This window comes from Hemiscyllium ocellatum, chromosome 33, assembly GCF_020745735.1.
Source record: "Hemiscyllium ocellatum isolate sHemOce1 chromosome 33, sHemOce1.pat.X.cur, whole genome shotgun sequence".
In the NCBI taxonomy this organism is placed as follows: domain Eukaryota; kingdom Metazoa; phylum Chordata; class Chondrichthyes; order Orectolobiformes; family Hemiscylliidae; genus Hemiscyllium; species Hemiscyllium ocellatum.
In genome coordinates this window covers 4884631-4912525 of record NC_083433.1, presented here as the reverse complement: position 1 = coordinate 4912525, position 27895 = coordinate 4884631, and the positions used below count along the sequence as shown (strand labels likewise).

Below are 27895 nucleotides of genomic sequence, written 5' to 3'. Positions count from 1 at the left end.
ACCTGGTACAGACTGGTCCTTACACCTGTCTTTTTTCCAACCTTTAAAATATAAGAAAAACTTTAACCATCTGAATCAAACTGCTCGAGTTACCCTCCCACCCACCTCAGGGACAGTAAACATCAGATCCCTTTAAATCCGATTTTCCCACCAGCTCCATCTCCGCCACTTGTATCAGTATCCCCCTGCACTGGATGCTTTGATTGGCTGTTGCTTCCAAGGGATGGACAAATGACAGGACGGAGGGTGGGTTGAATCTTCGAAAGAAAGCACACTGATTGGACCATCTTAAATGCCAATCATGTGTCAGCTGATGACTGATGGTATTCATACAGGCTGTGGTTGGAGCGATTGTTTCACATGGTTAGTTGAAAGCTAGAGTTAACCGTACAAGCCCGAGATGATGAAGACTGTGAGTATTGGCTGAATGTTGGGTTGACAGATGTGCTGCAGTTTAAAGCTTGTGTTGCCATTGATTCACAGCGGGCGTCTAATAGTTGCTTTGTCAGCAATGTATCTCATTAAGGCCTTTAACTTGTAGTAAGTGAGCGTTATTTCTGAAGGTTTTTTCCTGTGTAGTTAGTCACTTTTACAAAAATGTAATCACTTTAGTGTTCAGAAGCCTTTGTTAATAAGCCTGATGACTTAAATGCTTGAATAAATTGGGTTGTGTGGGTGAGTAGTGGCATACAAGTTGGAGAGACTAACGAAATAATGGACTTGTATGTGACTTTCTGCAATGCTTTCAGAAACTGAATACTTATGAGACATGATATTAGTCCATGGCTCTTGTTTTGAGGTCCTTTTAAATCCAGGAATTTATCAATACCCAGATCTCAACTGTGTGATTAAATCTTAAATTAGGACTTTCTGTTTTAGGATTTTGTTTAAAACTCAGGTATGTATCTTGAAACAAAGCTACCACCTAAATTAGTAAGTGGCTTAAACATGATGTAACTCATGCCTCAGATCAAACTTTATTATCAAAACTAAACTTCCTGCATTTCTTTCAAATTCCATAAGAACTCTCCACAATTCTGTAAGTTTGTATTTTCATCTGTTTTACAACTTGGCTCCTTTTGGACTTTCTCAAAGCCTGCAATTCTGTATCAACAGCATTTTGTAGCTAACAATGTTTGGAGTGCAGTGTAGGGAACCGTTCCACTTTTGAGCAAGGTGAATTCCTGCTTGTGCTAATCTGAATTTATTTAGCTCATGTGATTGGAGGCTAAATTGGTTTGGGGGAGGGGCTCTGCCTTCAAATTATCATGGGATATCTTTAAACAACCCTATATAGGGAGATTGGTCTATGCTTAATGCTGCTGTTTGCTTTTCCCTGAAAGGTATTATCTGATACTGTAGTCCTGGGTTCAAGATGTTCTTGACTGACCTGATCAGATGTTATGGTCCCTCTCTGGAGCAGGTGGAATTTGAACCTAGGATGCTATTGGGAAATGGCATGACCCCTAACCCTCCTTTGACCTGGATTATAAATCCATCCTTCTAGAATAGGATGTGAATCTACAACTTTGATTCACTTGCAGCTGACTGTTTTAGCAGCTTCTAGTCTCTACTAGAGTTTGACCTGGAAATAAACTGTCTTGGGAATCTGTTTCAGTTCCTCTGCTTTAGTAACTAACAGGCTCTGCTAGTGGAATTTATGGGGGTTAGTGGAATAATGGGGGTTTAGATGCTGAAAATGACCCTTCCCCCTAGTTATGGGGAGACTAGGTACTGCACAGTCTCTAATCTGACAATGCTGCATATTAACTCTTCCTCAGCTGTTTTTGGTTGACTCTTTGCAATGTCCTGCTCTACTCTAGAGTAGGTGGTGGAAGGGAATGACTTGCTATTATTGTGACCACTTTTACCAAGATTAATGTTGAGATCCCAGGTTCAAATCTCAACAGATGGTGGAATTGGAATTCAGTTTAAAAATCTAGAATTATCATATGACCATGATCTAGTCTCCAGTTCTTGGAGACCACCCACATGGCTCACTAATTTCCTTGGGACAGAAACTGCCATCCTTGCCTCGTCTGGTCTAGTGACTGCAGACCCACAGTGATGTGATTGATTCTTAATTGCCCAGAGGGCAGTTAGAGAGCCAATAAATGCTGGCTTAGCCAGTGATATCCTCCTCCTGTGAATAAAGTAGGTCATAAACCCTTGGTTTCCTGGCCTGGGGGTAGGGATATAAGCCCCACATTTAATAAATATTTAAATCTTCTTGCAGAAAGAATAGATTTCTTTAAAACCCAAGAAGTCAATAAATCTGTTTAGGCAGCTACAATCCACCTCCTGGAGCAGGTGAGACTGGAGTCCAGGCTGCTGCCTCAGGGAGGGACAGCATCATCGCACCTCAAAATTTGTGCGAAGATTTGTAGCTCGGGTGCTTGTTGTAGTGGTTCTGTTCGCCGAGCTGGAAGTTTTTGTTGCAAACGTTTCGTCCCCTGGCTAGGAGACATCTCCAGTGCTCTGGAGCCTCCTGTGAATTGCTTCGCAGAAACATCAAAGAAGCGCTTCGCAGGAGGCTCCAGAGCACTGATGTCTCCTAGCCAGGGGACAAAACGTTTGCAACAAAAACTTCCAGCTCGATGAACAGAACCACTACATCATTGCAACTTTTTGGTTTTAACCCTTTGCCTAAAAAGCAACACCTGTCCTCACAGCACATACTATTTTCAAAACACCAAATCTTTGATACTGCATCCTTTAATTTACAATTGTCTAATTCTGTTGAGTGGAAGTTGACAGAATTCCAAAAAAAGCATTCTTCAAATTGAGTCTGATGTAAATCTCCCATCACAGTAAACATTACACTCCTCCATTGACATGATCAGGCCTGTCTTTGATATTGCTGACTGCAAATGATGACTGGCAATTAGCTATCTTTTTTCTGTTGGAGATGCTTTCACTCTCTGGAAAAATCCTTTCTCAACACTTCAATGAGAGTATCTCACTTTGTGAAATGAACTGTGAGTGCCACTGATAGCTATTCTGGAACATGGATTATGTATAACCCCCTGACCTTGCCTGCTGAGTTAGGCTAAATTAGCTTGAAGCATTAGAATGGTTGCTGTAGCAGCATGCATGCTTCCAGGGTTTTTGTTTTGATGCTTCTCTTCAGAATTCTCAATTCTAAAGAAGCAAGATGTCTAAGGAATACAAACTGTGCTACTTTCATCCTTGCTCAAAATGAAGGATGGATAGAATTCTCCCACTGACTAAATATCTGCTTTGTTCCAGTCTTCACTCATCCACTGTCTAGATTAGTGGTGCTGGAAAAGCGCAGCAGGTCAGGCAGCATCTGACGACCAGGAAAATAGATGGTTTTTAGGCAAAAGCCCCTCATCAGTATTAGAGGCAGGGTGCCCCTGGAGTGGAGATAAAGGGGGTGGGGGAGAAGGTAGCATAAAGTACAATCTCTATGCTACTTTCTCCCCACCCCCTCATTTATCTCCCCACTCAGCAGGCTCCCTGCCTCCCTTCCTGCTGAAGGGCTTTTGCCTGAAATGTCTATTTTCCTGCTTCTCAGGTGCTGTTCCAGCACCACTCTAATCTAGACCCAGTTGGATTTACTGTTCAGCTTTAAATTCTTCAGTGAATTGTCTTTGAAGTAAATGTACCATTCCACTAACTTGTCCCCTTTAATGGACTCCAAGTTGGCTGACTAACTTTGAGCTGTTTGGGAAGTCTTCCAACTTCCATTCTCCTGGTTAATTCCCAATAAACTGTGGGTGAGTTTCTACCCTCCCCCTGCCATTGTCCAATCCAACTGCTTACATGGCCTGTGTTGCTGACTGTAGTCCATTCAAATAGTCCTTGGTCAAATAGTTTGCTCAGGCTGTTGAGGTAATTCATTTTTCCTGAGGGTAAGGACAGAATTCCTCCCTTTGACGTCCATTAATCTCTTGAGACTTAACGGTCACTATTGACACCAGCTTTGGCTTCCACATTCCTTGAATTTGAGTTTGAATTGGGGTTGAAGCAGACGATTGAGTGGAGGGGGTGGTGGCACTGATATGGATTACAAGCAGTGTCCTTAAACATCTCCCCTATGGTGTGATCTCAATAGGTCTTGGAAATGTTTGATGTTGACATGAAGATTGGTGACACTGTCAAATTTAAAGTCTTTACTGACCCAGAGGCAGACAGGTAAGACTTCAATCACTTTTTAATGCCCCTATTCTGCTACTGTCTTAGCCTTGCAAACTCCTCTAACTGTGGTGCTCTGAAGTGACTGGATGATTTCTTTCATGAACATATTGACTTTGGTTTTTGTCCTTGGTTGTGATACTACTAGTTTAAACTTTCCTGCAATGTGGAAGCAACTGTTTTGGCCCATGGAGTCCACACACACCCTCAAGTGTGACCCACCCCATCCCTCTAAGCCTTAATCTTCCCATGATTAATCCATCTAGCCTAACACCCCTGGACCCTATATGGGTGACATGAGTTGATTTTTGGCTATGCAACCTCCACATCCTTGGACTGTGGGAGGAAACCCATGTAGACATGAGGAGAAAGTTGCCTGAGGGTTGAATCAAATGCTGGGTCCCTGGCACTGAGGCAGCAGTGCTAACCACTTAGCCACTGCTGCCTATTGTTTGTGTGAGCTTATGAAGAGTCATACCAGGCTTGCACCTTTTGCTGTTTCTCTCAAGATGAGAGTTTCTCTCACTACTTGGTTTGTTCCTGAGACTTCTTACTTGAGTACTTGTAAGGTGCTTTGGGAGGTTATTAGGATTTAGTTGAACTTTTTTCCAGTGAGTCTATTGCAGAAGATTAGCAGCAACTAAGATTTTTCTTTTGTTTAGTTTGTTTGGCTTGAGGAATGGTCCTCTATCTTGAACACAAGACCCAGAATAGGGTTGATGTGCAATATCCTAGTATCCTTGCACCATGGTATTCTTGATGTGGTTAAGATCTTCCATTCATGGAATGCCATGTGGTACCTTTTACAAGACATGAATTTAGACAATTGTTAAACTCTCCCTGGGGCCCAAAGTGCTGCAGTCAATACATTTATGAAAATGTCCCAACCTTGCTCCTGGAGCAAGTGAAAAATGACTTTCATGCTTTCTGTGGTTAGTGGCAATCTTTCAACAGAGATCTTGTCAGTGTTCTAGGAACAGAAATGCAGAACCCACCATATTCTCCATATTGTCTTTATATTAGTGCTATCCAATGACACTATGGTATATGCAAGAGGTGGAAGGAAGACTGGAGTAGTCTGACAGATGTAGGAGTACAGTGTAATGAGTTGAGAAACCTGAACAGTCCATGGCTAGGTGACCTAACAGTCCCATTCTCAGCAGCAGTGACTGGACCAGTCTTCTCATGCAGAATTAGTACCCTGAACCATAAGCCTTGAGAGCTTTTTTTTTGTGTTGGTATCAGTTTAGCCTTGAGCTGCTTTTTAGAACTTTTGGGTGGGAAGGAGATGGGGAGGAAGTCTCATCATCCAGATTTAGAACTGTAGCTGACAGAGTCTGAAATGGCTTCCCACTTGGTATAAGCTTACCTATGAATGGTTGAACTTGAGGGTGAAGTGGGCTGAGTATCAGCCTCTTCAGTGGAGGGAAATTACAGCAATATTTTCCTTTTGGAAGATTGTGTGCAGGAGCACAGAATCTGAACACTTCTGTTTGTTTCCAGGTTTGCAATCAGCCTGGGAAAAGATGACTCTACATTGGCATTACACTTTAACCCAAGGTTTGATGATGATCAGGATGGTAAAGTGATTGTCTGCAACAGTAAAGAAGATGGTGTGTGGTGCACTGAGCAGAGAGATGAAACCTTTGTATTTGAGAAGGGAGAGTGCTTTAAGGTGAGTATGGGATCTGTCACTTGTGAATGATCTAGCTGTAAATGTCCTTAACCAGGGGGTTGGCATCTGAATCTATCATTTGAGTCCTGGGGCTTTGAGTTGTACTTAAAGTTTGTGTGAAGATTTGTAGCTCGGGTGCTTGTTGTAGTAGTTCTGTTCGCCGAGCTGGAAGTTTTTGTTGCAAATGTTGTCCCCTGGCTAGGAGACATCATCAGTGCTCTGGAGCCTCCTGTGAAGCGCTTCTTGATGTTTCTTCCGGTATTTATAGTGGTCTGTCCTTGCTGTTTCTGGGTGTCAGTTTCAGCTGTCCACTAGTGGTTGGTATATTGGGTCCAGGTTGATGTGTTTGTTGATGGAGTTTGTGGATGAATGCCATGCCTCTAGGAATTCCCTGGCTGTTCTGTCTGGCTTGCCCTATGATAGTAGTGTTTTCCCAGTCGAATTAATGTTGTTTGTTTGTGTGTGGCTACTAGGGATAGCTGGTCATGTTGTTTTGTGGCTAGTTGGTGTTCATGTATGCAGATTGTTAGCTGTCTTCCTGTTTGTCCTATGTAGTGTTTTGTGCAGTCCTTCATGGTATTTTATAAACTGAGCAAAACTAATGTAGTTTATAAAATACCATGCAAGGACTGCACAAAACACTATATAGGACAAACAGGAAGACAGCTAATAATCTGCATACATGAACACCAACTAGCCACAAAACAACACTACTAGCTATCCCTAGTAGCCACACACTCAGACAACCAGCAACATGAATTTGACTGGGAAAACACTACTATCATGGGGCAAGCCAGACAGAACAGCCAGGGAATTCCTAGAGGCATGGCATTCATCCACAAACTCCATCAACACATCAACCTGGACCCAATATACCAACCACTACAGCAGACAGCTGAAACTGACACCCAGAAGTGGCAAGGACAGACCACTAAATACCAGAAGAAACATCAAAGAAGCGCTTTGCAGGAGGCTCCAGAGCACTGATGTCTCCTAGCCAGGGGACGAAACATTTGCAACAAAAACTTTGACTTGTACTACTGTCCATCTCAGGGTGAGTGTCTTGCTGTTCACTCTTGTGAAAGCCAACATACTCTTGCCATAGTTATGACAGCTTCAGTTCGTCCAAGTAATATCTGACCAGTTCCTGTGTGGGAGAGGCTGAATTAATTCTCATCTGACCAAGGTCTTTGTACAGTTTAAATCCAAAAAGCAATAGTCCAGACTGGAACCAAGGGTCTATGTTGGGAGAAAGGACTGGAGGTCAGATTTGTGTAGTGCTGGAAAAGCACAGTAGGTCAGGCAGCATCTGAAGAGCAGGGAATCCTGCTGTGCTTTTCCAGCAGCACACTTTGGATTCAGTCTATGCTGAACATAATCCCAAACTAAGTTGGTCTCACCTGGCTTGTATTTGTTACCTGTAAGTTAAGGTGGATTGGGAAGAAGAGGATGGATTTTTAAAGTGTACTAGGCTGTCCCTCTGAGCAAGACCTGACAGTAAAGTTAGAAGCTGGGTTGGTGAGAGGGCATATTAAGAATTGTATAGCGGGATTGGCAATCTGGAACACTTCTTCTAGCAGCTCTGGATCCAGCTTGTATTCTACCACATTGTATTCTGGTACACTTCCCCCACAGAAACCAGGCTGTCCTTAATCTCAACCTACCATCACTGCTACAAAGTGGCACCAGTGCTGTGGTTTAAACCAGCTAGCTTCTGCTTTTAATCTTGTGCTTGGCTTGCTATGTACTATTGGTGTAATAGTGTTCCTCTGAATGCAGAGTTCTTTCAGACTGCAAAAAGATCAGTGCCTACTCCCTAGGGACAACCATTACACTCCAGATTGGACAATGTCAGTTGAGCATCTACTGTTTAGATGGGGTTTGCTTTGGAATATTGGATACAGTCAGTTTGTGTTCCCATGAACATCCATTTTCAGACTGACAGTTGTGTGCTATGCCTGGTGGCTATACCTGCAGGTGATATCCACTTGATGGTTGCTGCATTTCCGTTTAAATCTTGAAGCAGCCTTGTGATCTGAAATCAAAAATAGTCAATGTAAAGGGATGACTGGAGAAACTAGCTCTTGAAGATCCTTGGGATTGATGATGGTAATTGGTATGGATCATGTTTTACCCCCAAGATGAGGTGGAGGGGTGGCAAATAAGTGTTATCAATTAAGATTGATCCCAGCAAATTATGGCCAAAGTAATGAAGGAAAGACTAGAATATTTTGGGAAAAACTGTCTGGAAGCAATGGTCTAGAGGTGTTACTCATTTTAAGCTGAGCCAATTGGCCACTTTGTGGGAAGGTTGAATTTATTTAATTGTAGCAAGTGTAGCTGTTAACCATCTGGTCACTATTGTGGTGTAGCAGTCATCTGACTCAATAGCTAATTCCTCAACACTATTTTGTCAGACCTGCTGAGCTTCTCCACACTTATACTTTGTTCCCTGGTTTCCAATGTTGGACTGCAGATGCTGGAAACCAGGTTCTGGAGTAGTGCTAGAAAAGCACAGCTGTTCAGGCAGCATCTCATGGCCAGGCATGTTCTACTCTGTAGCTCTAATGCAATCTGCACTCTTCCCTTCACCTTGTGCTATGGTGAGGCCTGAACCAACCCAGAATATTACTGGTTCACTCCAGTGGATAGTTGCTTAACTTGTATGGGGCAGGGGTATATTCCTTCATCTCCACTAACTGCTCCCCGGAGGACCAGTTCCAATACCATACAACCCAAATGGCTGCCTCCTTCAAAGACTGCAATTTTCCCCCAGATGTGATTGATTGCCCTCCACTTCCCACTTCTCTGCCCTTGAACCCCATCCCTCTAATTGCCACCAGGACAGAACCCCACTGGTCCTCACCTACCACCCCACCAACCTCCGTATACATCATATCATCCGTTGTCATTTCCACCACCTCCAAACAGACCCCACCACCAGAGATATATTTCCCTCCCCTATCAGCATTCCAAAAACCTGACTCCCTTGTCAGGTCCACCCCCCCACCAACCCAATCTCCACTCCCAGCACCTTCCCCTGCAACTGCAAGAAATGCAAGCTTGTGCCCACACCTTTCCCCCTTCCCTCCAAGGCCCCAAGAGACCTTCCATATCCACCACAAATTCACCTGCACCTCCACACCATTTACTGCACCCGATGTGGCCTCCTCTACATTGGGAGACAGGCCGCTTACTTGCAGAATGGTCTGGGGTGTCCCAGAAACAATCAACCCAACCACCCCGTGGCTCAACACTTCAACTCCCCCTCCCACTCCACCAAGGACATGCAGGTCTTTGGACTCTTCCATCGCCAGACCATGGCAACATTTCTGCTGGAGGAAGAGCACCTCCTCTTCTGCCTAGGAACCCTCCAACCACAAGGGATGAACTCAGATTTCTCCAGTTTCCTCACTTCCCCTCCCCCCCCCCCCCCCCCCCCCCCACTTGTCTCTGTCAAATCCCTCAAACTCAGCACTGCCTTCCTAACCTGCAATCTTCTTCCTGACCCCTCCACCTCCAGCCTATCACCCTCACCTTGACCTCCTTCCACCTATTGCATTTCTAGTGCCCCTCCCCCAGTCCTTCTCCTTTTATCTCAGCCTGCTTGGCACAGCTTTATGCCTGAAATGTCAATTCTCTGCTCCTTGGATGCTGCCTGACCTGATGTGCTTTTCCAGCAACATTTTTTCAGCTCTGATCTCCAGCATCTGCAGTCCTCACTTTCTCCTCAGGGGTACATGTGTCATTAGTTCAGTTCCTGGACTGGCACATGTCAGTTCATGTTTCATTGCCCTGGTTTGGAGGCTTTTATTTACTCAGGGGTATGGGTGCTCCTGGCTGGAGCAGATTAGATTACTTTGTGGAAACAGGCCCTTCGGCCTAACAAGTTCACACTGACCCACTGAAGCACAACCCACCCATTCCCCTACACTTACCCCCCTTTACCTAACACTACAGGCAATTTAGCATGGCCAATTCACCTGACCCGCACATCTTTGGGCTGTGGGAGGAAACCCACGCAGACACGGGGAATGTGTTGGGAATTGAACCTGGGTCTCTGGTGCTGAGGCAGCAGTGCTAACTGCTGTGTCACCATGCTGCCCACCCAGCAGTATTTTGTTGCCTGCCCCTAGCTGTCCTTCAAGTTGGTCTGAGCTCTTGTGAAGACTAGTCTGTGCTGCAGACTCCTTCAGTGGCCTTGGGAGGATTTGTTTTTGAAGGAAGTGATATTGCAAAGTCAAGATGTGACTTGCAGGGGTGATCTTCTTGTGTATCTCTGGAAGTCATGGATTTGGAACATGCTGTCTAAAGACCTTTTGAATTGGGAACGTTTTTTAAACAAGATGGTAACAGTTAATGCTGTAGTTCTACACTAGGTGGCAGTTGCTGCAAACTTTAACTGCGAACAGCTTGTAGCAGCACAAAGATGGGCTATTAGTGTGTATGGTGAGCAAACACTCCCTACAGCAGTAATTTGGACAGATGCAAATATTAATTGTCATATGTACAGAAGCACAAGCTGTCTCTCTGCAATACAGGCAGATCATAACTAAATAGCATAGGTATGTAAATTATAGATAAACAGCAGCAAAAACACACAGGCCAATGCCATTCAGTATTTTCAAACAGCTACGCACCAGCTGGTCTCAAGAGTAGGGTAGTGTTCAGGCTTCTCTACCTCCTCTGGTAGAGCTTGTAGAAAAGCTTTGCTAGGTTGGGATGGATCTTTGAAAATGCTGGTGGCCCGTCCTTGACAGTGGGCCTGGTAGATGGATTCTGTAGATGGAAGGTTAGCCTTTGTGATTGAGGGCTGAGTTCACCATTCTCTGTAACCATCTCCGATCTTGAATGGTACAGTTACCATACCAGGTAACTGATGTTTCTTCCGGTATTTATAGTGGTCTGTCCTTGCCACTTCTGGGTGTCAGTTTCAGCTGTCTGCTGTAGTGGTTGGTATATTGGGTCCAGGTCGATGTGTTTGTTGATGGAGTTTGTGGATGAATGCCATGCCTCTAGGAATTCCCTGGCTGTTCTGTCTGGCTTGCCCCATGATAGTAGTGATTACATCCAGACAATGCTCTCTGACATAACTAAGTTGACGAGGTTATTTGCCTTGCCAAACTTCCCCTCCTGCCTGAGGAAGGAGATGTTTCTGGCCTTTGCAACCAATGTCCACATGAGTCTGAGAAAGCTTGTTGTGGATGCCTCAAACTAAAGATTCTTGGAGTCAAAAATTGAGTCACTTTGGGATCTCTATGACCTGAAATTAGATTACTTACAGCATGGAAACAGGCCCTTCAGCCCAACAAGTCCACACTGACCCACCAAAGCAAAACCCACCCATACCCCTATATTTACCCCTTGCCTAACACAGGCAATTTAGCATGGCCAATTCACCTGACTCCCACATCTTTGGACTGGGAGGAAACCAGAGCACCTGGAGGAAACCCACGCAGACACAGGGAGAAAGGCGACTGACTGTGGAATTTGCGGAGTCAAATTGTACCTGGGTCTCAGGCACTGAGACAGCAGTGCTAACCACTGCCACTGTGCTGCCCATAAATATCTTTATTCTCTGCAAGAGGCAGAAAGCAAAATAACTTGACTGGAGCTCAGTATTTTTTTAGTTTGAGGCACCTCCTCCCTATGCCCTTAATCAACTATTGCACTCCAGGCCATATCACATGGTCTGCTGTTATCCACTAACAGTTCCCCGCTAGTGATACCCCTTAACAGCCATTTATTGAGGCTGACCACTTTCTAATCTTTTCTGGGCCAACTGTTCTTTGGGCTCTATCTTTACCTATCACTACTCCTTACCCCATTTCCCCAGTCCCTATCTTCTACAAACATTCCTTCTGGCAAAGGGTGACTGTCTGCCTGAAATTAACTGGTCTCCACAGATGCCAGACCTGAGGTTTTCCAGCAACATTATCCCCTGGAGTCAGGAATTTTGCTCCTCCAAGCAGCAAATCCCAGAGCACTCTCTAATTTCAAACTTGTCTGTAGCCCACTGGGAGTGGGCTGACCAACTTGTGGTGAAATATTAGCAAATAGGGTTGACTAACAACACCATTCTAACTGCAGAAAGAAACCCAATGGCCCATCAGATCACTGACCCTCAACAGCATCTTCTGTCAACCCTACCCCCACAACACCACACTTATGGCTTATTCATCTGGAGTATGGGAGGAAACCAGAGCACCTGTGGGGAAACTCCCACAGACCCAGTACTCTTTGCTACCTTCTCCCCACCCTCCCTCTCTGACCTATCACCTGTCCCCACCCCCATTCGCCTATTGTACTCCATGCTACTTTCTTCTCTCCACCCCAGAGGCACTCTGCCTGAAGAGCTTTTGCCCAAAATGTCTATTTTCCTGCTCCTTGGATGCTGCCTGACCTACTCTACTTTTCCAGCACCACTCTAATCCAGACTCGGGTTTCTAGCGTGTTTACCTACAGACTTGAGCCAGCCAAGGCTGGAATGGAACCTGGATCCCTGGCACTGAAGGAGCAGTTAATCACTGAGCAGATTCAACCTGCTCAATGTTAATCTGGGGCTTTGACATGGCAGCCAAATTGCTGACTAATTGCTCTGTGACAGCTCAGTGGTTAGCACTGCCTCACAGCACCAGGGTCCCAGGTTCAATTCCAGCCTCTGCCTGTGTAGAGTTTGCAAACTTTCCCTGTTTGCATGGGTTTCCTCCCACAGTCAAAGGATGTGCAGGTCAGGTGAGTTGGTCATGTTAAATTGCCCATAGAGTAACCCACCCAGATCCATTTCCCTGACTGATGCACCTAACACTAAGGTGGACTTGTTGGGCCAAAGGGCCTGTTTCCACACAGTAGGAATCTGGTTAGGAATTAGATTAATGTTGGTATGAATTGAGATAAACTGACCACCTAGAATGTTCAGTTAAGTTCTTTGAAGCTACATTTGGAAAGTGATTGTAAAGTGATTTCTAATTCTCAAATTTTTGAGCTGCTGTCCTGTCACTACTTCCTGAGGCAGTTGATGTTCCCTTTTATCTATATTAAAGCAGCTCAGTAAAGCTACTGGGCAGTAGAATGTGCCCTGACAAAGGGGACACCAGTAACAGATGTGGTTCTGAATTGCCAATGTGATTTCTGTTCATTGGTAGCTAGAGGAAGTGTTTTTGTGGCATTGATGTACAACCTCTTGCATTCTGTGACCTAGTTGCTGACTGTAATTTATAGTGGTCCTTGGGGCTAAAGGATGAGAGAAGATGGGAAATGAGGTACTGGGTAGGATGATCTTAGCACAGCAGGTTTCAAGGACAGAATGGCCTACCATTGCTCCTATTTCCACTCCCCACCCCCAGGAAGAATGCACTGACCATGCCCCACTTTCCACAAGTTATGTGGTAACACTGTTGCTTTTAACAAGCTGTCTGGCTTTTGGGCCAGGTCATAAAAGACAAAGGGCCAATTTGATTATAGCCAGTGATACTGCCACAGGAAAAGGGCTTTAAAGTTTTTAATTGTACAATGAAAGGAGTGGTCAGTTCTCCTAGATCAGCTTTTTCCTAGTTTGGTTGATATTCATGGAAAGCAATTGGGCAGTTGAAGAAGCAGGTCTGTGTTGATCCTCCCCCATCTGATTTTTCTCCTGAAAGACTGTATTTGATCTTCACATCAAGGGATTTTGCAAGAATTTTGTACAACATTTAAATTGGGATGATCTGTTGGGTTTGCAGGTGACAATTTTTTATTTGGTAATTTCTGGACATTAAGTGTGGGTTGACCAGCTGCATCTCTTCTGAAATATCTGCATTGCACCTGCTTAAAACAACTAGACCAGTTAGGGGTCTGAGCTACTTGACATGTTTGAGGGGGTCTGGCCTAGTCCAAAAGCACCATCCAATGCCTCCAATCCCAATTGGGCTGTCAGGGTGATTACTTCTGCTTGGGACAGAATTCACACCAGTTTTATTAGCAAAGTAACCCTTAACACAAGATTTCCCAAACCACGACTAACTTTAAACTCCAAAATAAAATACAATTTGCCTAAACTTTTAGGTATTGTGGATGGAGGTTAATTTTGCCAAGTAAACAATTGAGGATTAAGTCCATATTTCAAGATGAGTTAAATGTTTTTAAATCAGGGATGAAAATCTGGCTAGTTAGTCCTCTTTAACCAATAGTTCACTGGGTGAATTTGCATCCCTTCGTTTCCTTGCTTTCTGTTCTGCCTGCACAGGGAATTGGGATCCTATTTACACAGGGTCTGGATGGTTTTTGTATCCCTGACATTTCACTGGAGCTCAATCCCTTGCTCTCAGGACTTTACCTGAGCCAGGGGACTTGGGCTAGGGATGCTACCCTTGCTCTAATACTAAAGCAAAATGTGGAGCTGAGGCATGCATTAACTTTTAGGTTGCAAACTTCTCAGGAATTCAGCTAAGTTATACTCCTCTAGTGCCCCTATCTTCTCTGGTATATGCAGATCTGTCTATATTTCAATCACTGTTTGGTTTTTTAGATTACTTGGTGTGGAAACAGGCCCTTCGGCCCATGTCCACACTGACCCGCTGAAGTGCAACCCACCCATACCCCTACATTTACCCCTTACCTAACACTACGGGCAATTTAGCATGGCCAATTCACCTGACCCGCACATCTTTGGACTGTGGGAGGAAACCCACGCAGACACGGGGAGAATGTGCAAACTCCACACAGTCAGTTGCCTGAGTCAGGATTGTCTCAGGCTATCCAGGCATTCTTAACCAAGTTTTAGTCAACTATAAATAAACATTCATGAAACAGGTCTGTGGCTAAAATGCACCAAATATCAAATTTTGGAATCCATTTTGTCTTTAATTCAGAAGTTATTAGGTTCAGCAAAGATGTCATAATATTGCAATATGAAGTCCTTGAGCCTGAAATACGGAATGTGCTACCGCAGTTGAATATCTGCATGTCAGAAACTGGATGACGACAGTGGGAGGGGGAAGGAATAACAAGCTTTCTGATGGGCTTGAGATTATGAATTGTCAAAACATAACCTTTCATCTTTTTTGTTTCAACAGTTTTCCATTATGTTCCTTGGAGTGAAGTTTGAGATTAAGTTGCCTGACTATGTTCTGGAGTTCCCTAATCGCTCATCTATGGACACCATGACATACCTCCAAGTGCAAGGGGATGTTCGAGTGAAGTCCCTGAAGTTTGACTATTGATATTTGCCTTGCAGAACTAAGACATGGTTATGGGGGAGGTGACTTTCTCAAAGGGGTAACTGCATTGTCTGAACTATCAACACTTTTTTTTCCAAGTGTGAACCACCCATTCTGTTTGGAAGACCAACTCTCAATGTTGAGCCCCTATATCTCTTGCATATTCAGTCTGCTTCCTAGTGACCAGTCCATGCCTTTAAAGATTACTGACTTGATTCTCTTGGACTGGAGACCTTTACCTGAGAAAGTTTGGTCAATTCTCAAATGAATTAGTCAGTGACCATTCTGCTCAAGTATGTGGCCAAGTTTTTGCAGACTGATGCACATTAGCACTTTTTAAAAATACATTATCTTTGATCAAGGTTACCTTAATCCAACAATGGAAAGATTTAGCCACAGAATGTATCCCATCTCACCCACCAAACCCCCCCTCCCCACTTTTTTGGAGTGAGGCAGGGGGGTTTTTGATCCGAGCAATGTCTGTGCCAGTTTCTTGCTGTCAAACTGCTTATTTTCTTACTGAGGGCAGACTGACCTTGGTGCTTTAGATCCACATTCATGAACAAATATGAATAAGTTTAATGTGTTATTGTACCATGAGGATTAGTTCATTGAGCTATTTCACTGTTCAAGTGGTAATTTTTATTAAACTTTTGTAAACTGTTGAAACCTGGCTGTGGGGATAGGCCACTAAAGGAACTGACTCCAGATTGAGAATTCAGATGTTTGATCTTGTGAATAAAGTTGCTCAGAAGTTGAGATTGTATGTGATTATCACTTTCTTTGACCTGCATAACTTGCGAGTCTCTGCCTTTCTTAACCAACTCTGAGATGCAATCTGTAAAAGGGGCCTAGGCTTGTTTGACATCAGCACAAGGCTGACAGTCCAGTGTATGCTGGTTTGTGGAATCTTGCATAAATTCTGCACTTAATGTTTTAACACCACTGCAGTAGTAAAATGCATTGTTTTGGGACTGAACAATTGAATTCAATTGCTAATTAAAATCTTGATTCAAATTAATATTGCACAATTGACAAGTCTTATTTATCCAAGTAAGGGATAACTTCAGACCTGCACATTGTGAAGAACAACTTCCTCCACAGCAGTGGGTGGGAGTCTCGGTCTTATCCCATCTAGTTTAAGGGGGTGCATGCAGTGGAGGCTTTAGACACTCTTTTTTGCCTGAAAGGGCTTCCATGCCTGTATGTTCTGTTCCACAATGGTGAGCTTTCAGCTGACTATCAGCACTAGCTGCCAGGCCAGACTGGGAACTCCTTCAATGGAGTCACTCACTAAGGGAGCATTCACTAACTTTCATCCCAATAGTAAGCTGTAAATAATGAAGTCAGCAGTTTGAGGTTTGGAATCCCATTTTTTTCCTGCTGTGAAAATTGCAGTGCTCCACCAACTGTAATAAATCTGCACACCCCCTCAGAAGTACACCCATACAGGACATTCCAATAGCTGCAGAGGAATCTTGCATTTACTTACTGATTCTCTCTCTCTCCCTGCCTGTGACTTGGCTGACAATTTGAGCAGAGGTTTACAGGGCCGGTACTGACCTGTATCTGTTAATGGGCTTTCAGTTTTTTTGACTGAATGCCATCTTTGAATTTGACAGACTGAGTTTTTTGGGGGCAAAATTTTCAAACCTAGATGTTTGAAATCCCACCAAGCCAGAGATTGCCAGACCTGTGGAGAGGGGTCATGGAGGGGAATTGAAAGCTTGTTTAACTTTTTCCACTCCTGCATCCTGAAGATTGTTGTGGTTCTGCTCGCCGAGCTGGAAGTTTTTGCTGCAAACGTTTCATTCCCTGGCTAGGGAATGAAACGTTTGCAGCAAAAACTTCCAGCTCAGCGAGCAGAACCACAACGGATACCCGAGCTACAAATCTTCAATCAGATTTTATCCTGAAGATTCTCAGTCTCCACGCTTCCTGCTAAAGTCTGTCTATTCTGATGGTTAACTTCATGAGCCTGACTGAAAACCAGGATTTCTATATTTTCCTTCTAATTATGAAGCCATGTCTCTGACTAACAGTCATGATGCAATTTGAGGTCTGAATTTCCTTTTGTGAATTGTTTTATAACTGTCCTCTTTCAGCTGCCTCTTCTGCTGGAGTTTGTTTTTAAAATTAAACTCATTCCCCTCTAGATCAGTCACTGACATTGGTCTTCAGTCTTATAATGACCAGTTCAGGACCAGAGGTGATTCTGACCCTATTCTGGCACCATAGGGTTAAGTATGGCTTCACTCCATCACTGTACAGTTCTGAATTTTACCCCCTCTAACCTGTTCAGATGTCTCTACCCACTTGGATCAGGTGGGATTTGAACCTAGGTACACCTGAATTTTTTTTTTCTCTTCCAGCCCCTTACACCCAACCCACCTTCTCCACCTCCCTTATCTTTAAGTTTTATACTTTGTCCTGTTTCCTCATTTCACTTTTTTAAACCCCCTCTTTCACAGATTTCTACTAGCATTCTCTTTCCCTTTGTCTGGATCTCACATGCACCCACCAGTTTGCTCCCACCCATCTCTCATCATCCCATACAGATGAGGAGCAATAAAATTAGCAAGCTATCACACTTCAAGGATTGTTACTCCCACATGCCCTAATAGGCTGGAGGACAGTCTGCTTTAATGGCAGTGGGGGTGTAGCTTCAAGTTTGTCCTTTTTATGCAACAGGAGTATTTTCTATATTTTACAATTTACCCCCTCAGTGGCCAAACCCCCCTCCTTCTGGGTGCAGGAATCCATGGGGCCTGGAGATATGGTTGTAATCACAGCAGTGTCTACTAGTGAACTCTGATTTTAAGCCAATCTGGCCTTACCCTTCAAAAGGTGAGCTTCCTGCTGCTGCAGAGATAGTAACAGATACACAGCAATCACCCCATTTGGCATAGAACAGACTCTAGGGGCTGAATGGCCTGCTCTAGCTCCTGTGCTGAGGGGAGCAGACATGAGATTATAGGCAGCTAAATTAATTCCTGAAGAAGAGCTTATGCCCAAAACATCAAATCTCCTGTTCCCTGGATGCTGTCTGACCTCCTGTGCTTTTTCACCAACACACTTTCAGCTCTGATCTCCAGTATCTGCAGACCTCACTTTCTCCTCCAGCTAAATTAATGTGAACAACTGACACTCCAGGGTAAGGCTGATTTGGCTTTAATCTCTTACCCTGCTTTGTCCAACCCTCACTTTTCCTATTTCCCTACACTAGGATGAATAATGCAGCTGTTTCTAACATCTGACACAATATTCCAAGTGTGGTCTAACCAGGGCGCTCTAGCTGCAGCAAAACCTCATGGCTCTTGATGAAAGCCAAAGCACCATGTGCCACCTTAGCAACCCTATCAAGTTGAGTGGCAACATAGATCCTTCAATGTACATGGATCCCAGGGTCCTGCTGTTCCTCCACTATGTAACCCTGTATACACCATTCCAAAATGAATCACTTTGCATTTATCCCAGCTAAACTCCATCTGCCTCTTCTCAGCCTAGCTCTGCATCCTCTCAATGTCTTGTTGTAGTCTGCAACATTCTGAAGAAGGGTCACTGGCCTGAAACATTGTTTCTGCTTTTACGGCACAGATGTTGTCAGGCTTTTTGAGATGTCCCAAAAATTTGTTTTTGTAAGGGGAAATGTTTCCCTATCTCGACCCTTGCAAACATATCTACTGGAAAAGCTGAGGATAGAACTGGAGGTAATCTTCAGTGATCAGTGTAATGCTGTAACTGAGCAGAGTTATATCAATAACTTTAGTTCAGATTGCAGAGAAGCCACCAGGTCAGAGATGAAACCTAAGGGACATATTTTAAGAATGAGAATTTAAAACTGATGAGAATTCTTTTTCTGAAGATTATTATTCTGTGGAATTCTCTTCTCCAGAAATTAATGGAGGCTGGGTCTTTAAACTTAAAGCTGCTTGAGGTATATTTTTGAAGCTTCAGGGACTGGTGGGTTGGACAAGCACATGGACAGCAGTAAGTTGAGGAGTGTAGGTTAGGTTGATCTTAGATTAAGATAATGCTTGGCACAACATCATGGGCCAAAGGGCCTGTACTGTTCTAAAAGGTTGATATATTGCATGGAAGATGTGTGGGGTGGGGGAGGACTGAGGAGTAATAGGTAGAGATGGAGCTCAGAGTCAGTTGTGTTGAGAAAGGAATGAGCCAGGGCAATGGAGCTCACATCACGACCAGATCAATTGTGGTCTTATTGATTGGCGGAACAAGATTGAAAGGCCGAATGGCCAAATTCTATTCCTAAGTCCCATGTTCCTTTGTACAGGGTCTATCTTCTCATCTACCAAGTGCACGTTGGGACTCTCTCTCTCTCTCTCTCTCACTCTCCAAGTCAATCCCCAGCAACAACAGAATTCAAAACCAGAAACCAAATCAAACACTGAAGCTTTTACACTTCCTGCCTGCTCATGGATAGGAAGCAATAGGGATGGTATTTTTAGATTGTGTTCTGTACTAACCCTCGATCATTCCAGCTCTCCGTTGGAGAGAAATTTGAAAGTTATTTTCTTCCAAATTGTTCTGAGAAGCAGCTGCTTAAACCTGTGGATTGTTCAGCAGAGTTTAATTAAGTATGACCCGGTGATCTTGAGCAAGTCTCTTCCTCTCCGCTTTGGTTTTTCCACTTGGCTGGGATGGTGCAATTTTAAACAATTAGACAAAAGCTGTTCTTCCTCCCCCCGACCCCCCCATCCCATTCATGACCACATTTCAGAGAAACGTGTCAGTGTATAAAAACTGCGGCTCACGTCATTGTGTGGTAGTGGCTTCAGTAAAAGCAGCAGCTAGATCACGGTGTGACACTTCGGAGTTGAGTGTTCTGTGGTTGACTTGAGGGCTCTTTTATTTTCAATGTCCTGTCAGCTTCTTCTGTCTTTGTGCAGCAGTGGGGCAGTGTGCCAGATGGTTCCGTTAAATTGATAACAAGCTTCTTAAAAACAATACACTCGGTCAAACCAGTGAAGGATAGTTTATTGTCTAAAAAGTGTGGCACTGGAAAAGCACAGCAGGTCAGGCAGCATCAGAGGAGCAGGAGAATCGACATTTTGGGCAAAAGCCCTTTGTCAGAAATGTTGGGGGTGGTGGGGAGGAAGGGTAATCTAGTGAACGGTTCAAGAGGGACCCTCTCCTTTCTGCTCCCTACATTTTGAAAGCTGTACCCTTGAGGCATAACACCTGTTACTGGTGCAATGCCATCTCCATATAATAGTCTGCCTCAGGAGTAATGCACTCTCCTCTTACTTTTGCCTTGGGTTGGAGTGGACAACAGCAAAACTCTTGGATTCAAGCAGTCTATAAGGCAGAGGCAAGCCATTGGGCCCATCATGCTGATGCTAACTCTTAGAAGGAACTAGCCCACTCACTTGGACTCCTTCCCTGCTGTCCCTGCCAACTTTCTCCCCTTTTTAAATATACATCCAATCTCCCTTACGTTACACCTCCCTCTACATCTTTTGCTCTGCTCACTGTTGCTTGTATCTTTTCTCGTTTATGACTGGTTTAGATTAGATTACTTACAGTGTGGAAACAGGCCCTTCGGCCCAACAAGTCCACACCGACCCGCCGAAGCGCAACCCACCCATACCCCTCCATATTACCCCTTACCTAACACTATGGGCAATTCACCTGGCCCGCACATCTTTGGACTGTGGGAGGAAACCGGAGCACCTGGAGGAAACCCACGCAGACACAGGGGGAATGTGCAAACTCCACACAGTCAATCGCCTGAGGCAGGAATTGAACCCAGGTCTCTGACGTTGTGGGGCAGCAGTGCTAACCACTGTGCCACCCTGACTTCTGGGTGGATTTCAGCCTCCCTTTCCTCCGTTCAAGGTTTGGAGCCTCTGATGCTTGGTGTTTTGGGTACATTTTTTTGTTCATTCATTGGCTGAGGGCATCCCTGGCTGGGTCAGCATTTATTACCCTTTCCTGAATACCCAGGAGGCAACTAAGCATCAACCGCATCGCTGTGGCCTGGAGTCACATCTAGGCCAGACCAGGTAAGGACTAGTGACAAAGAAACCTGCAGATGCTGGAATCCAAAGTAAGCAAGTGGGAGGCTGGGAGAACACAGCAAGGCAGGCAGCATCAGGAGGTGGTGAAGGCAACATAGGCTAGATCTCATGGAATACAGGGCAAACCCGCCATTTGGATACAGAATTGGCTCAAAGGTAGAAGACAGAGGGTGGTGGTGGAGAGTTGATTTTCAGACTGGAGACCTGTGACCAGTGGAGTGCCACAAGGATCGGTGCTGGGTCCATTACTTTTCATCACTTATGTTCACATCCAAATCATTTATATAAGTGGTATAGTTAGTAAGTTTGCTGATGATACCAAAATTGGAGGTGTAGTGGACAGCGAAGGAGGTTACTTCCAATTACAACGGGATCTTGACCAGATGGGCCAATGGGCAGAGAAGTGGCAGATGGAGTTTAATTCAGATAAATATGAGGTGCTGCATTTTGGGAAAGCAAATCTTAGCAGGACTTATGCATTTAATGGTAAGGTTCTCGGGTGTGTTGCTGAACAAAGAGACCTTGGAGTGCAGGTTCATGGCTTCTTGAAAATGGAGTCGCAGGTAGATAGGATAGTGAAGGTGGCGTTTAGTATGCTTTCCTTTATTGGTCAGAGTATTGAGTACAGGAGTTGGGAGGTCATGTTGCGGCTGTACAGGACATTGGTTAGACCACTGTTGGAATATTGTGAGCAATTCTGGTCTCCTTCCTATCAGAATGATGTTGTGAAACTTGAAAGGGTTCAGAAAAGATTTACAAGGATGTTGCCAGGTTTGGAAGATTTGAGCTATAGGGAGAGGCTGAATAGGCTGGGGCTGTTTTCCCTGGAGCGTCGGAGGTTGAGGGGTGACCTTACAGTGGTTTATAAAATCATGAGAGGCATGGATAGGGTAAACAGACAAGCTCTTTTCCCTGGGGTGGGGGAGTCCAGAACTAGAGGGCATAGATTTAGGGTGAGAGGGGAAAGATATAAAAGAGACCTAAGGGGCAACGTTTTCACACAGAGGGTGGTATGTGTATGGAATGAGCTGCCAGAGGAAGTGGTGGAGGCTGGTACAATTACAACATTTAAAAGGCATCTGGATGGGTATATGAATAGGAAGGGTTTGGAGGGATATGGGCCGGGTGCTGGCAGGTGGGACTAGATTGGGTTGGGATATCTGATCGGTATGGACAGGTTGGACCGAAGGGTCTGTTTCCATGCTGTACATCTCTATGACTCTAACTCTATTTCAGGTGTTAACCTTCTTTCGGGCTGAAGAAGGATTATATCTGAAATGTTGACTTCTCCACTTCCTGGTGACGAGATAAGGATGGCAGTTTCCTTCTCTCAAGCACATTAGTGAACCGAATGAGTTTTTCCAGCAATCGATTCATGATCATCATCTGAGTTTTAATCTTTTTAACTGAATGTAAATTCTATCTTCTTCCATGGCAGGATTTGAACCTGGGTTCCCAGATCTTTACTGGGAGCCTCTGGATTAATTGTCCAGTGATAGTAGCACTGGGCTACACCTCCATGGGGGAGGAGTACTCAGAGGCTGCAGATACGAAACATGTCCTGAGGCAGAATGTGATCCGTGTCCCGAAGAGTCATAGTCCTGGAAATATTGATCCAAGATTTTGAGTTGGTTGTAAATAATGTGGGAGCCATGAGCCGTTTGCACACTCAAGTGGTCGACTTGACAGTCGAAACAAAGCAAATTTTATTTGGCAGTTGACAGTTACAGAGGCCACATATCATACAAGACAACTGTACGAAATAAGCACAACATAAGGAGAAAGAAGCTTCGGTTATAATGGGGAGTGGGATTTAAAGGGACCCTGCCCTTATTGAAAGGGAAAGCAGTGACTTTGTGACAAAGTCTTCCCTTCAGATGCTTCCAAAAAATGCCCTGTAGCTGGAAGAATGTGAAGTAACTGGATCAAATTCAACTTACAGGCAGAGGAGTGGTTTTTGGTTTGCTATTTATTGGTTTACCCTTGGCTAGTTCCAGTTTCACACTGTTTCTAATACTAATTGAAGTTTTTTTTTAATAACCTTGGCTAGCCTCAGAATTGTGCACAGGGCTGGTGTCCATGTTACTGTAAAGGCAGGGAGTCACCAGACAAGATACAGAGGGGAGTCCGAAGGACTGTAGCAGAAACCTGAGATCCTGATGACGCTGACTGGGCCCATTTCTCTCGAACCGAGTGGGGACGTAATTGAGGTCTTTAAAAATTTGATTGGGGCCAAACAGAGAAAATCGTTCCAGTTGTGAAGCTAAAGGCCAGGATTGCAGGGCAGTCAGTCAGAAATTGAACTGGAAATTCTGAAGCAAATCTTTCCTTCAGAGAGCAGCAGGAAATGGAACTCGCTCCCACAGGGAGTGCCCAAGGTGAACTGTATAGATGAGGAATCTGGATCAACATGAGGGAGAATGGAATCGCTCGGAAGGGGCGAGCTGAAGTGAAGGGTGGGAAGAAGCTTGTGGGGAGTCTAAACACCAGCATAGAGCAATTGGGCCGAATGGCCTGCAAATGGTCCTCTTTTAATTTGGAGTTTAGAAACTTGGATTCTATGAGCTGTCTTCTGCCAGTGACGTAGCTGAAACCTCTCTCTGATGCCTTGCAGTAGATTTGCAAAGCAGGACCTGAATGCGGATTCACGTAGAGCATCTTTCACATCCTCAGGATGCCTTAATGCAGCAGGAATAAAGTGTTAGTCGTTCAGAGACGTACATGAGGGTGATCTGATCAGATCCAATAACCATTCATTAATTCAGGTTGGGGGTGTGGGAGAGTGTGGAATAGAGCAGGAAGGGCATGGGAATCCTAATATCTGAGCCAGCCTATTCAGGGGTGATGTCGAGAAGCACCTCCTCACACAGAAGGGAGTAGGAATCTGGAACTCTTTCCCTATAAAAGCTTGGGTCTGAGACTGGAGCCTTGTTGAAAAGTTTAATGCTGAGATTTTAACTATATCATCAGGGTAAATGTCATCATAGTCCCAGAGGACCATATGGCTACTTCTGTTATAGAGAGAGAGAGAGAGAGAGAGAGAGAGAGAGAGAGAGAGAGAGAACTGATGGTGATTTAACCTGAGGGTCACCATCCCTCAGGCAAGGGGAGAGATTGAGGAGAGAGTCCTTCAGGTAACCTCAGTGGATGTAGGAATTGAACCCACGCTGTGAACGCTACTAACCAGCCTAGAGCGGTGCTGGAAAAGCACAGCAGGTCAGGCAGCATCTGAGGAGCAGGAAAACCAACGTTTCGGGCAAAAGGTCTTCATCAGGAATAGTGAAGCCCTTTCCTGATGAAGGGCTTTTGCCTAAAACGTTGATTTTCCTGCTCCTCGGATGTTGCCTGACCTGCTGTGCTTTTCCATCACCGCTTTAATCTTGGCTCTAATCTCCAGCATCTGCAGTACTCACTTCCAACTACTAACCAGCTGTCTAGCCAACTAAATTAGAGAGAGAGAGATGGATAAAGGTTTGAGAATTTCAGAGATGAGACAGGCAGGTGGCATGCAGATCAGTCAAGGTCTGGTAGAACAATGACTGAACAGGTTCGAGGGGCTGAATGGGCTGTCTCCAAGTTCTGTTACCATCGTCTATCAAAGACTTGCTCCAGAATACACAAAGATAAGACCGTGGTACCTCGGGGGCAACTCATTTCTTGAGAATGGCTTGTTGAGGCCAACATGGACCCTGCTGTGTGATCTCTCTCCTGCCGCTCTGGCTGGAGCAGCTCTGGTTGTGCCCCTTTGGGCAGTTGACCTTTTGGACCCGTGACTGTTCCTTTGCCCCCCTTTTGAAGGTGGCCCGCTCAGTGGAAGTTCTGCTGCGGTGTGCCATGTACTCCTTGTAGTTCTTGGTGAGTAACACATACAGGAAGGGGTTAATGCAGCTGTTACTGTACGTCAGGCAGGTCACACAGAAATTGATGTACATCTGTACCAGAGGTGTCAAGCTCAGTGTTTCGTGCGTGTACAGTTTCACCAATTGCCAAACCCAAAATGGCAGAAAGCACGTCCAGTATAACAAGATGATGCTAAAAATCATGTACAGGACCTTCTGCTTTAGAGTACGGTTCCTAGTGTCCAGAACCATTCTCCCTGAAAGCCAGTAAGTTTGTGCCAACCGGATGTATAGGTATCCAATGACAATGCCTGGAGATAAAATGCTGGTATTGAATAAAACGGTGAGATACGTTTTGTAGGCATCAGGACTCCACGTTGGGAAGCAAATTCTCTTTGTTGACGCTGAAGGGCTGATGGTCTCTTGTAAATGGATCATAATCATCATTGGCAAGGTCAGGATGCACGACAATGACCAAATGGCAGCAGTAATCATCCTTCGGCACACTTTTGTAGCCTGACTGGCCAGGGGTGAGGTCACAGCCCTGTATCGTTCAACACTCATGGCCGTGAGGATGAAAATGCTGGCGTGCATGGTCAGGAGGTCCAGGCTGAGGAGGAACCTGCAGCCAATCTCCCCAAAGTACCAGTCTCTGGCAAAGTACGTGCACACCACAAAAGGGATGGTGAGCAAGTACAGAAGGTCAGCCAGTGCCAGGTTGGCAATATAAACGTACATGGACCCGGCAGACTTGATCAAGCGGTTGGCGATCGCCAACGTGTAGATGTTGCCAAGCGTGCCACAGACACACATCATGGTTAGGATCACCCCGAGGAGTGTGGTAATCAGGACCTCATTTACATTACCCGGACCTGGAAGGGACGAATTGCTGCTCAGATTGCCTTTCGTGAGATGGCCATTCTCAACTCTCTCCATTTTGTGTCTCTGTTTGCTGCGAGAGTTTTTAAAACATCTTTCTCTTCCTGCTATCCCACCTGGAAAAGAATGCACGATATATTTTATTTCAATTAGTTCAAAATTTCTTTGGTTGTCTCTTCTTATGTGTAGCTGAAAATGTGTTGCTGGAAAAGCGCAGCAGGTCAGGCAGCATCCAAGGAACAGGAATTCCTGAAGAAGAGTTTATGCTCGAAACATCGAATCTCCTGTTCCTTGGATGCTGCCTGACCTACTGCGCTTTTTCAGCAACACATTTTCAACTCTGATCTCCAGCATCTGCAGACCTCACTTTCTCCTCTTCTTATGTGTACCTTTGTTTAGTTTTTGTTTTGTGCTTTCATGGGAGGTTGATTATTTGGCCAATATTTATTGCCTGTTCCCACATTTCCCAGAGGGCAGTTAAGAGTCAACCCTATTGCTGTTGGCTTGGAGTCACATGTAGGCCAGACTGGGTATGGATGGCAGATTTCCGTCCCTAAAGGGTGTTAAGTGAGTGAGGTGAGTTTTGAATACCAACTGATGGTAAGCACATGGTTGCAATTTAACCAGCTTTTTATTAAGTTCAAATTTCACCATCTGTTAGTGTCCCCAGAGCATTAGTCTCTAGTCACATGATACCTGGTTGTAGTCCAACAGGTTTATTTGAAACCCCAAGCGTTCGGAGTGTTGCCCCATCAGGTGTGTCAACTGATAAAGGAGCAGCGCTTATGTGACTTCTGACTTTGTCCACCCCCAGTCGAACACTGGCACCTCCAGAACATGCCCAGAGCATTAACCTGAGATTCGCGATTACTATAGTAAAAGCAAAATCCTGCCGGAGAAAATCAGAGAAACTCTAGCAGCCTCTGGGGGCAGAGGAAGAGTCATACTGGAATCAAAATGTTGTCTCTGTTTTCTTTCTGTCCATAGATGCTGCCAGATCTGCTGAGTTTCTTCAGTATTCTGTGTTTGCTCTGTCCAGTGGCATGGCCTCTACATAACTACCTCCCCACTATAATTTCACTTCCTTCCCTAGCAGTCCTGGCTTTGTCAATGATTTTGGGTCCAGTTGACCCAGGTGTGACATCCTGCATCTCGAGATTTAATGCCTCCATCTCCTGACCCTTGTTTGGCCTGGTGTGATCCCTCTTAGATCAGTGACTGAAGTAGCTAGTGAAGGTGACCCCATCTGTACGAGAATTGAGCCGTCCTTGTTGCAGTATTTAAGATGACCTTAATGGCACAGCCATCTGATTTGATTTGATTTATTACTGTCACATTTAGTTAGGTACGGGGAAAAGCTCTGGTTTGTGCGCAGATAGATCATACCATACAATGGTCATAGGGTGATTGAACAGATTAGATTAAATTAGATTCCCGACAGTGTGGAACAGGCCCTTGGGCCCAACAAGTCCACACCGACCCTCCAAAGAGTAACCCATCCAGACCCATTCCCCAAACTTGTATTTATCCCTGACCAATGCACCTAACACTACAGGCAATTTAGCATGGCCAATTCACCTGACCTGCACATCTTTGGATTGTGGGAGGAAACCGGAGCACCCGGAGGAAACCCACGCAGACACGGGGAGAATGTGCAAACTCCACACAGGCAGAGCGAGGGATATAAAGTTACAGCTACAGAAAAGGTGCACAAAGCATGAGATCAACATTAGATTTGAAATTTGAGAGGTCCATTCAGAAATCTGAAAGCAGTGGGGAAGAAGTTGTTCCTGAACCTGTTGGTCTGTGTGTTAAAGCTTCTGTATCTTGTGCCTGATGGAAGGCGGTGGCAGAGATTATCACCGGGGTGAGGGCGGTGGGGTCTTTGATGTTGGCTGCCTTTCCGAGGCAGTGCCAAGTGTGGATGGAGTCAGTGAATGGCAGGTTGGCTTCTGTGATGGACTGGGCTGTGTTCACAACTCTCTGCGGTTTCTTACGGTCCTGAGTAGAGCAGTTGCTATACCAAGCCATGATGCATCTGGATAGAATGCTTTCTGTGATGCATCTATAAAAGTTAGTGAGGGTCCTTAGGGACATGCTGAA

General features: G+C 44.8%; 2 protein-coding genes across 2 annotated transcripts; one reads left to right on the top strand and one right to left on the bottom strand.

Moving 5' to 3' along the window:
- Positions 1–341: 341 nt before the first annotated feature.
- LOC132831367 (16 kDa beta-galactoside-binding lectin-like) lies at positions 342–15814 on the top strand. The gene is made up of 4 exons (XM_060849468.1): positions 342–412; positions 4079–4158; positions 5662–5833; positions 14887–15814. Exons 1-4 carry the CDS (start codon positions 401–403, stop codon positions 15031–15033), a joined length of 411 nt encoding a protein of 136 aa, XP_060705451.1. The 5' UTR covers positions 342–400; the 3' UTR covers positions 15034–15814.
- Positions 15815–24724: 8910 nt separating this feature from the next.
- Positions 24725–25874, bottom strand: LOC132831177 (urotensin-2 receptor-like). Its single transcript, XM_060849188.1, has one exon. It carries the CDS (start codon positions 25847–25849, stop codon positions 24725–24727), a length of 1125 nt encoding a protein of 374 aa, XP_060705171.1. The 5' UTR covers positions 25850–25874.
- Between the last annotated feature and the right edge of the window lie 2021 nt (positions 25875–27895).

Excerpts from the sequence above, each read along its gene's own strand:
- LOC132831177 (XM_060849188.1), bottom strand. The coding sequence starts at position 25,849 with ATGGAGAGAGTTGAGAATGGCCATCTCACGAAAGGCAATCTGAGCAGC.
- LOC132831367 (XM_060849468.1), top strand. Across the intron at positions 4,159-5,661 it reads ACTGACCCAGAGGCAGACAG|GTTTGCAATCAGCCTGGGAA; the intron begins GTAAGACTTCAA and ends GTTTGTTTCCAG. Across the intron at positions 5,834-14,886 it reads AGAAGGGAGAGTGCTTTAAG|TTTTCCATTATGTTCCTTGG; the intron begins GTGAGTATGGGA and ends TTGTTTCAACAG.